The sequence below is a fragment of the Silurus aristotelis genome, assembly GCF_946808225.1.
Source record: "Silurus aristotelis genome assembly, chromosome: 22".
NCBI classification, from domain to species: Eukaryota; Metazoa; Chordata; class Actinopteri; order Siluriformes; family Siluridae; genus Silurus; species Silurus aristotelis.
Window position 1 is genome coordinate 13,065,856 of NC_139595.1, and position 11,593 is coordinate 13,077,448.

General features: G+C 36.6%; 1 protein-coding gene across 2 annotated transcripts in view; it reads left to right on the top strand.

The window, feature by feature from the left end:
- The window catches only part of adcy8 (adenylate cyclase 8 (brain)), a 74,515-nt gene extending 69,306 nt beyond the window's left edge, over window positions 1–5,209 (top strand). For both annotated transcript variants that reach the window (XM_083525585.1, XM_083525586.1), the window contains 3 exons: window positions 2,868–2,960; window positions 4,264–4,378; window positions 4,486–5,209. In XM_083525585.1, coding sequence (XP_083381711.1) covers window positions 2,868–2,960; window positions 4,264–4,378; window positions 4,486–4,973 — 696 coding nt within the window. In that variant the 3' untranslated portion in view covers window positions 4,974–5,209. The remainder of the gene's footprint in view (window positions 1–2,867; window positions 2,961–4,263; window positions 4,379–4,485) is intronic.
- Window positions 5,210–11,593: the final 6,384 nt, after the last annotated feature.

The window sequence follows — 11,593 nt, forward strand, 5'->3', positions numbered from 1 at the left end:
CACCGAGATCTCCTCACAGGTGAGTTTCTTGCCGGAAATAAAATGATCTCACTTCCGTACCCATCCTACTCGCCAGATTTGTCTCTTGCGGAACTTTGCCTTCTTACCAAAGGAGAAGATCCGGCTCAATCCAGCTCATATGATTGTGAAAAGACAGAGTAGAAGTGGCAGGAACGTTGGAAGTGCAGTTTTAGGTTGATAGTGTTTAAACGTAGATAAATAAAGTACCTTCTTGTTAACAGAGCTAGTCTCGAAGCTTTTTAATACCACCTCATATACAGTACAGACCAAAAGTTTGGACACACCTTCTCATTCAAAGAGTTTTCTTTATTGTCATGACTATAAAAATTGTAGATTCACACTGAAGGCATCAACACTATGAATTAACACGTGGAATTATATATGGAATTATATACATAACAAAAAAGTGTGAAACAACTGAAAAATGTCATATTCTAGGTTCTTCAAAGTAGCCACCTTTTGCTTTGATTACTGCTTTGCACACTCTTGGCATTCTCTTGATGAGCTTCAAGAGGTAGTCACCTGAAATGGTCTTCCAACAGTCTTGAAGGAGTTCCCCAAGAGATGCTTGGCACTTGTTGGCCCTTTTGCCTTCACTCTGCAGTCCAGCTCACCCCTAAACCATCTCGATTGGGTTCAGGTCCGGTGACTGTGGAGGCCAGGTCATCTGGTGCAGCACCCCATCACTCTCCTTCTTGGTCAAATAGCCCTTGATGCCTTCAGTGTGACTCTACAATTTTCATAGTCATGAAAATAAAGAAAACTCTTTGAATGAGAAGGTGTGTCCAAACTTTTGGTCTGTACTGTACACGACAAGCAAAATTAATTCAGACCTGTAACACACATAAGAACTTCAGCATGGAGGAAAAGTGTAAGGAATAGGGTTAGCATAAATAAAGCGTGCAGTATTTCATCTCCTGAAATTAAGAGTCTATCTTTTCTAATACTTTTGGTATACCTAGGTATTGAGGAGTTTGCTACCAGAGGTGCCATGTTCTGTGTTCTGTTAATACTTTTTAAGGGAAATGTGAAAATTAAGGCTTAAATTCTAATCTTTTGTCTCATTCATTTGATCTCAAATCCAAATTTATTTTATGTTTAGCAATAAATAAATTAATATACATATAAGCAGTGTTGTGCTCGTTACTAAAAAATAGTAACTAGTTACAGTTACTCGTTACTTCATTCAAAAAGTAACTCAATTACTTTGTTGATTACTTACACCAAAAAGTAATGCGTTACTGTTAAAAGTAACTTTATAGTTACTTTTTTAAAGAACCTTCTTTAATGTTCCCATTAATGCCCTTTTATGCGTTATGGTCTACAAACACAAAACTGACTTAAACACAAAGTCATTTTTATACACTATTTTATTGAAGTCAGACCAACACAAACTGAATATATCACAAGGATTTCTGAAATAAATAACAAAACAAGCTGAATAATATATTCACAATCAAAAACTAAAGTGGCTTCTGCTGTTGTGTTGAGCTCTTAAAAATTTTACTTTCACAGCTGAAGTATGAAAACTATTCACAATGTAAAACAGAACACCAGGTTAGCTTCTAGCTTCTAGCTTTTAGCATGGAGTTCCTGGAGGAGCTTCAACAGATTGGAGTTGCTGTTTATCGCAGTAGATACGAGTTTCGAACAAGAAAGACACAGCTTACATTTGACTTAAAAGTTTTTGTCTTTATACTCAACTAAAGTGAAATAATAGCATATTTCCACTTTGAGAAACTCGTCTTGCTCTCGCCTCGACTCGCCATTACTGCCACACAGACCTGAATAAACGGAGACACGCCCACAGCGCGTCGTCTTCGTGTTTACAGTGGTTTATCCACAAATCCTACAATGCGTCGCTGCTGTAAGCAAGTCAGACTGTAGTCTACACTTCAGCCGAAATTAATTAATTTATAAAAATAACGGGTAACGCACCATACGGTAACGGTAACGGAGATACTTTATTTTTAACAGTAATGCGTTACAGTATTAGTTACTGTAAAAAGTTACCAGTAACGCGTTACTGCCCAACACTGTATATAAGCCTTGCCATTTCAATACTTTCTACTATATTTGTCAACTTCAGTGCTTGCTTGTTATTCTTGTTTAAGATCTAGGGACATTAGAAGACATTCTGTGGACATTTAGAAGACATTTCTGACATGCTATGTGAGCCTGCACTGCTCATTTGATCTCATGAGTAAAAAGGCACAGTGGTGCTTGTAAAAGTGAATAAACACACTAGAATGCTTCAAATAGAATGCTCTTTAGTCTTAGCTGATTATCAATTGCCCCAAGTTTTACAGGGTTTTACAGTTTTTCAGCATTTCTTCTGGACCATAAAGTCTTTCCTGAAAATTAAAACATAAAAAAAAAAAAAAAATTTGCTATATTTGCTACAGAAACATCACTGTAAAGATATTTTGAACAGAAATGTCAGTTTAGTGATTAAGTTGTTGGCTTTCTTATTGAACAGTCATGAGTTAAATCCCCAGCACTGCCTTTCTTGGGCCCTTGAGCAAGGCCCTTTACTTTTGAGTGTGCATTTGTATAAATCAGGTCATCTTAAGCTGCTGTGGATAAGGGGATTAATATATATATATATATATATATATATATATATATATATATATATATATATATATATATATATATATATATATATATATATATAGTTCGCCTTTATATTATATATATATATATATATATATATATATATATATATATATATATATATATATATATATATATATATATATATATATATGGTCGTTCTTTATTTTTTACCTTCTATACTATTTCTTAAATGTTTTGTGCTCTCTCTCTTCCCTCTTTTTTTACAGCTGTTGGGAGAGGATCGCTTTCAGGACATTGAAAAGATTAAAACCATTGGCAGTACATACATGGCTGTGTCTGGCTTGTCACCTGAAAAACAGGTAAAATACAAAACACTGACGCTTTATATAATATCATTACGCTTTATGGTTGAACAATGAAGCCATCAAATTGTTAATATCTGCTGATATTTAATTGTGTTATTATTATTAAATTATATAATAATTAAATATTTATAGTTAATATTTAAATCCATATACTGTACAGGAATATGGCTAACAAAAACAACTGCATAAACGTGCCCACTATGCATTGTATTTTTGTATGGTGGATAAAGAAATATTAATTACATTTTAATGAGGACAATAATAATAATTTTACCCACATTTTCATTTGTTCATTATTTTCTATTCATTAGCAGTATATTAGACTGCAATAGGATTCCTTTATTTCACTGCAGTACCTTTACCCTATATGTGGATAAAAGTATTGTGACATTGGACTTTCCCAGCCACATGCGATTTTTCCCCAAACTTTTACCACAAATTTTGCAGGCACACAACTGTATTTAAAGCCTTTCTATGCAGTAAACCTGTTCCAACATAACGTTGCTCCTGTGCACAATGCGAGCTCCATGAAGATATAGTTCACATGGGTTGAAGTGAAAGATCTTAAATGGCTCTGACCTTTACCCTACTCAAAACCTTCTTGATTAATTGGAATGCTGACTGCACCCCAGGCCTCCTCACTCTACATCAGTACCTGACTTTGCTAACACCCTTGTGGCTGAATGAGTCTCACACAAATCTCCACAAGCACATGCCAACATTTTCCCAGTAGAGTGGAGGTTATTATATTATAATACACCATAAGAAAAAAACACATATGAATCATATGGCCACAACCCTTTGTCCTTATAGTGTATGGTTATAAGTTGTATTGTTGTATTCTTTATTATACAGCAAGTAAATAAAAAAAAAAAAAAAAAAACACTGCTTCCTTCTTTTTTCTGGACTATGCTTGGTGCTGAGGCGAATGCTTGTGTTTAAAGCCAATTGTCTAGACACTAGTGAAAAATAAATTCATCTCAATAGCTTTTAAAAAAATCTGCCACTTCAAAAGACATAATTTGCATAATCTGAAAGCTCAGAAAATGTATTTAAGCAGCTGCAGAGAGAAAATCATGCAAGAGTACATGCAAAAATTTCCACATAAATATTGATGTCCCTGCATTTGGACTAAAATCAATGATTCTGCATACTGCCCTTGACATATAAAACAAGCTTGTGTGTGTTTGTCTTTTTCCTCTCTCCACATTTGTGTGTGTGTGTGTGTGTGTGTGTGTGTGTGTGTGTGTGTGTGTGTGTGTGTGTGTGTGTGTGTGTGTGCGTGTGTGTGTTGTAGCAATGTGAAGATAAATGGGGTCACCTCTGTGCTCTGGCTGACTTTGCCATTGCTCTAAACGAGAGCATACAAGAGATCAACAAGCACTCCTTTAACAATTTCCAACTCCGAATCGGTAAGAGACCAGAATAGAAATACTGAAATCCCACTCTTTTTTTTGTCTTCCTTCTTTGCTTCTTATGTGTTCTATTTTTTTGTCTTTTTTTTCTCTAACTGTCTCAGGAATGGCCCATGGCTCTGTTGTAGCAGGTGTTATCGGAGCTAAAAAGCCTCAGTATGATATCTGGGGGAAAACCGTGAACCTGGCGAGCCGCATGGACAGCACAGGTGTGAGTGGAAAAATCCAGGTCCCTGAGGAGACGTATAGCATTCTGACAGAGCGTGGTTTTGCCTTTGAATACCGAGGTGAGATCTACGTGAAGGGCATCAGCGAGCAGGAAGGCAAAATCCGAACGCACTTCCTTCTAGGCCGTGTGCAACCCAACCCACTCATCCTGCAGCCTCGCAAGCTTACAGGCCAGTACTCGCTCGCCGCTGTGGTGCTTGGCCTTGTGCAATCCCTCAACCGGCAAAAGCAGAAGCAGATCCTTAACGAGAACAACAACTCAGGCATCATGAAGGGCCACTATAACCGCAGGACCCTGCTGGCACCCACGGGGCCTGATGCCAGCCATGCAGAGATAGCAACAGACAAGAATGAACTGCCCTAAAAACTACCACTTTTTTTTTTCAATGACTTAAAAGTATGGAAGAAAAAAAAAAACACTGAGCCAGCATAGAGATGGCCTGAGGATCAAGTCTGAACAAAGCACCACAACGCCTGAGTTAAAGACTGAGCTGCCCCAAAGACTGTCTGATAAACTGCCTGCGTGTCTGTATTGCTGTTTCTTTTTTTAATATTTCTTTTGTATTTTAAACACAATAAAGGGGTTTAATTTTTTATAAATACCTGAGGAGCCTGATTTTATTTAAACACAGGATTGTTGCCCATCACTATCACTAATGTTCAGAAGGGCCATAAAATAAAAATCTTAATTAAAAGCTGAACATTTTTATATGGTCTGTAAGTCTACAGAGCAGCTCTCAGTGAGGACTGAGAGTAAAACTTAAATATGAAGTACAACAGTGTTAAATTATGTTAAACCACATCCCATTACTTAGCACAAGCCCATGTGTACTAACAGCAAGTTATATATGATAATAGTGTTGAAATGACTTTTATTTGTATAATGATACTCTTCTACTACTTATGCCACTACTACTACAACTTCTACTACTACCACCACTACTTCTACTATCACTTCTAATTCTAAATTTTAAGGAATTTACAGAAATACTTCTCTTACAATTACTATTCCTACTACTACCACCACTTCTACTACTACCACCACTACTTCTATTACCACTTCTACTATTACTACTACTCCTACTACAATTACTACTATTTCTTCTACTGCTATTTTTTCCACTACTTTTACTATTAATCCTACCAGTGGCGGCCAGTCAGACCCAGCAAAGCTGGCCTAAACACTATCAGAAGATCTGACCTACATTTACAACATAAATTCTAATATTTGTTCCATAAAATTTTATTAATTTATTCCCAACAGTCTATTCTTTCTTTAATTTGTAGCGTTTCTCCTGGCTGCACTGCTTCCAGTATGTGTATGTGGATGTTGCATTTTTTGTCCAATCAGCCTCTATGTGCTGCCATGTCAATCTAATCAGCCCAGGTCCTTCAAAGGCCTTCTATTCTGCTGGCTCAGTTACCTTAGTCCCTATTAGCAACGAGTCTGTTTCTTTAACCAATCAGATTTTAAATTCGCCTCACAGGGCAGCGTCAGCATTTTTCCGTCCTCTGATTGGTTGGTCAGAGGGAAACTGTTACAGCCAAGTTCAACTATCAAAACACGTCTGTAGCTCTCATACACATTAATACATCTGAGTTACACTTTTTTATGCCTACGGAGGAAGAGAAATTTTGTTTGGTCTCAGACATACATAAAAATACAATTTGAAGAAAAGCTAGACATCGTGAGGAGAGGTTGGCCAATCCCGAAGCTAGCCAGCTTGTCTCAGCCTGGGAAAGGGTTTGTTCACCACTTCCAGACCAGTGAATACGAGCAGTACCACTGGCTTACAGCCTCTGGGGAGCAGTGTAAGTTATGATTATGTATCTGTTGTGAGTAGGTAGCATTTTATTTACATTTTTAAAGTTTTGTTCATGTTATTAGACAAATATTGATTCTGAACTGCTCCAGATGATGTAGGTGCACAGTTGCAGCTGTAGTGTAGAGGTTTGGAGTTCTGGGTATTCACCCTTCATATGTGAAAAGCCTCTCTTCCTGTAATGCCACGCGTTGTTATATTGCGTTTTTGTATAGTATTGATGGTTTCTATAATTGTGATGTGATAGTGGTGGTATTAAGAGGTGGATTAAGTCGGGCCACTGAATCCTACTTATTCTTCTCCAACTACTATTCCTACTATTACTTCTACTATTACTTACTACTCCAAACTCTATGACTACTACTCCTGCTACTGTACTACCACTTCTATTCCTACTACTCCTACATTACCACCACTACCACTCCTATTACTATTCAATTCAATTTATTTAATTTTTATTTGTATAGCACTTTTAACAATCAACATTGTCTTAAAGCCGGTTTACAGTACTCCTACAACTACCACTACCATTTTTACTACTTTTACTACTTCTTCTACCATTTCTACAACTACTCATACTATTCTTTTACTATTACTCCTACTACTCCTATTCCAACTCCTCCTACCACTTTTACCTCCTACCATTACTACTACTAAAAATATGATACACAATGAAAGCCTTTTCACGTCCATTGTCTATCAAGTTTCAAGTTTCATTTGTACAGATTTGTATAATTAAATTCTTAATTAAGTCCTCAGGCAACCAGCAATATTACATATTAAACATTAAACAGAATGAAAACACAAAAAATAAATAAATACAAAAAAAAAATGAGGCATAAGAAAGTTACAATTATTTAGAAGTGTGTGCTGAAGTGTCTGTATATATACTATATACTAGAGAGAGAGAGAGAGAGAGAGAGAGAGAGAGAGTCACTAACGCTGATTTAACAACTGACGTGGTGTGCAGGGACCAGGACAAAACATCGGCAATGTGGACACCAAGAAACTTGATATTCTTGACTGTATTGGAAATAAGAATTATGACACTGGACTAAGTGCTGTTTGGTGGTTTTAGCATTTCCATCTGCAGCATCTTCTGTGCTTACTTGATGGCCTGACAACAAGACTCTATGATTACATTTGTCATGTTATACTTGCACAAGGTGAATTAAAATGATGCTCTTTCAGTTTCTTTAAAATGTGCTTAGATTTGCATCAAAATTCTTCCTCAATTTCACAAACATTTGTGATTATGCATGACACGTGAGGTCAGAGAGTGGGCAGACTACAGACGTTTCCCAGGTAAGCTCTAGTATTTTATTGGTGAGACCAAAACCCGAAATAAATAAATAAATAAATGTCTATAATGGTTCTGTTTTCCCTTTGTTAGGCCTTGTATTCATTCTTACTACCTAAATCCCAACCTTTAACATTCTAGAACAGTCCATTCACCTCTAGTATGTGAAATAAATAAAAAAAATATAAAGAGTGAATATAATGTATACAACAATACAGTACAATACAATAATGCAATTAAGATTTTTGGAGTTTTAATTAGAAATAAAATATTGTTCTAGATCTTTTACAGCATCAAAAACCTGCACTCTCCTTCTTATTCACCTTTGTCTGAGAACTAAAGCTCTGCAAGAACAAAAATGTCCCATCCATACATGTGCATAAACATAAGCTCAACAGGAGGGAAGTAATCGTTTCACTCAGCACCCCAGATTCTGCTTGGCATTTCTCACACTGCAAGAAATAATCATACAAAGGGAAATAATGTAAAGCAGATGTGTAATAGGTGTTTGCTCATTCATGAAATTACTCACTTTTTCTCCAGGACTTCGTCTTCCATTCACATTTAGCATGTGATATTGCCCCAAACAGCACAGATATAAATATACACCATATGGCCACATGCATGTTGCCATAAAGTTAAAAGCACGCAATTGTATATGATAGCTTTGTGTGTGCTAATATTTGCAGTGTACATTTACTGGAAATTAGCAGCCCAAACCTGTTACAGCAGCACAATGCCACTATGCAAAGCCCATAAAGACATGAATTGCCACTATTGATGTTTGAGCTTGAGTGACCCGTATAAATCCCTGACTTCAACATTTTTGGGATCAATTGGAATGCCGACTGTGCACCTTTTCATAACAGCTCAGAGCAGAAGAAGTAACAGCAGCGAACGTGGAAAAATCTTTTCTAAGATACATTGATCAATACTGGTGACATTTTCAGAACTTTTCATACAGTACAACATGAGTCAACCTTAGTCTCACCTCTGAAATTCACTAAACACAAAAAACACCTCATATACAGTAGGTCTCAAAATAAGCCTGTTCCACCAAAAAATAACACTAACATCACTAAGAAAACAAACATTGTTATACACACAATCAGAACACATTTATATAAAAAAATAAATTTGAAAAATTTTATCTTTGCAGTTTAAATGATACTTTGCATAATTAAGATTTCATTACAGAACAAAAATATCTTGCTAAAACTAGCAACTAAACTAAAGCATAATAACTAAAGCATATGGATTGAGAATGAAATTGATGAAATTCTGATAAAATCGGAAATGCTGCAATTTGTTTTCTTTGCAAGTGAAAGGTGAAAAAAGTCAATTTATCAACATGTGTAGTCTAATCACTTATATTGTCATACAGTAAAGTACAAATAAAGTCTTGTCCTCAAATTCTCTTGTAATCGGCTACACGTTCTCAACATCTCATTTTATGTCTTCTCTCAATGCATCTTGGAAAGTACCTACTAGAATGTCTAATCTAACCCTAACAGTCTTCAGGAAAAATGTCTCCACATCCCTCATTCATTGCATCCAGTAAAGTCATGTAGTCATAAGGATGATGGTCATAGACCTTCCACCTCCATGCAAAAAAGAAAAACTGGGATTGACAGCAAACCACTGTGACTGCAGCAGAGTGGTGAAATACCACATTATCCCATACAGATGTAGTGGGATTCCCCCTTGCCTTCTCTTCTCTGCTCGCACAAGTTAATTACGCAAGTCATTCAAAAAATAAATGAGCCTCTCTTTTGTACAGGCCAATGAGTGGTTTATGTATCAGCACACCATCATTGGATAGTGCTGATGTTAGCTCCTCTCTGGCCTGGGACATTTCAGTTGCTCTCTGTGCAACATAGCTGTGATTGAAATGGTTATTAGTTCATGTTCAAAAGATTTTCTATATTTCTATACAAATCCATGAAATTTGCCATCATTTTGATTTGAATGTGTTTTTGACTATTTTAAAAGCAGTTGAAATATGTGCTACTGTATATGTGTATATATTTTGTAGGCAGTGGTTATGAATGAAACAATGCATTTTGTGTTAAAGCAATTAAAAGTTCAATTCAATTCATTTTTTATTTGTATTGCATTTTTGTACATTGTCTCACATCAGCTTAACAGAGATAAAGAGATTCTAAAGAAAAAAATGTCTAAGTTTAATGACTATAAGTTTGTAACTCCCTGAGATGGCATGAGGAAGAAACCTTGAGAGGAACCAGACTCAAAAGGAAACCCATCCTCTTCTGGGTGGCACAGAATTTCCATTCATTATAGTTTTATCATTGTTGAGGTGCACTGCTCAGTAATAGTAACGGTCTTAAGCCATTGTAGCAGACTGTTGATATTAATTGCAGTCCACATTCATCCTCAAAGTTCTTGAGTTGCTCAGTAACTTGGATCTTTAGGCTGCTGATGTGAAACCATCCCCAGCTGCAGAGTCTACAATTGAAGAGAACTCCATCCAGAGGAAATGTCAGAAACACTGGTAAAAAAAAATTAGGGTAATTAAATAGGTATGAAATTTAAGGTTCCCTGGTGGTCTAGTGGTTAGGATGCGACGCTCTCACTGCTGCGGCCCGGGTTCGATCCCCGGTCAAAGAACCAACCCCAGCCATTAGGGTTGCACAAGCCTTAGTGCCGGACCCAAGCCCGGATAAATGGGGAGGGTTGCGTTAGGGATGGCATCCAGCGTAAAAACATGTTCCAAATCAAACATGCGGATAGTCCGCTGTGGCGACCCTTAATGGGAGAAGCTGAAAGAAAGTTTAAATAGGTCTGCTATTTGCCAGAGCATGTGTGCGCATCCTATTTAACTTGAATTTGAAAAGGAGAGAAGAAAAAAAAAAGTCATGGTTTCTTGTGGTAGAGAAATATATCAAAATTGACTGGTAAAAATGTATACAGCTAACAGCTCATTTTTTTGGAAGTTCTTCAAAAAAGATATCTTTATCTGAGAGCACCTCACAACATGTAGCATTTAAACTCTATTGTTGTCAGATGAGAACAAACTTCTGGTAGTTCAAGGCTTCTTGTGAAGGTGAATTGCATAAAAAATTCTGATGCATATTAGGATATTTCATCTCAAAACTTGGTTGCCTCTTTCAGGAAATTAAATTCTGACCATTGATGGAGCTCTCAACAAAATGATGAGCTAAACCGAAACCCAAAGAAATACAGAAATCCTTAAAGAAACACAAAATTTCAGCATTTCTGCAAATAAATACCTCAGGTTTGACCCCTACTGAAAGGAGGTTTTTAAAGAATACACATACAGTGAGAAAAATAAGTATTTGAACACCCTGCTATTTTGCAAGTTCTCCCACTTAGAAATCATGGAGGGGTCTGAAATTGTCATCGTAGGTGCATGTCCACTGTGAGAGACATAATCTAAAAAAAAAATCCAGAAATTACAATGTATGATTTTTAAACTATTTATTTGTATGATACAGCTGCAAATAAGTATTTGAACACCTGTCTATCAGCTAGAATTCTGACCCTCAAAGACCTGTTAGTCTGCCTTTAAAATGTCCACCTCCACTACATTTATTATCCTAAATTAGATGCACCTGTTTGAGGTCGTTAGCTGCATAAAGACACCTGTCCACCCCATACAATCAGTAAGAATTCAACTACTAACATTGCCAAGACCAAAGAGCTGTCCAAAGACACTAGAGACAAAATTGTACACCTCCACAAGGCTGGAAAGGGCTACGAGGAAATTGCCAAGCAGCTTGGTGAAAAAAGGTCCACTGTTGAAGCAATCATTAGAAAATGGAAGAAGCTAAACATGACTGTCAATCTCCCTCGGACTGGGGCTCCATGCAAGATCTCACC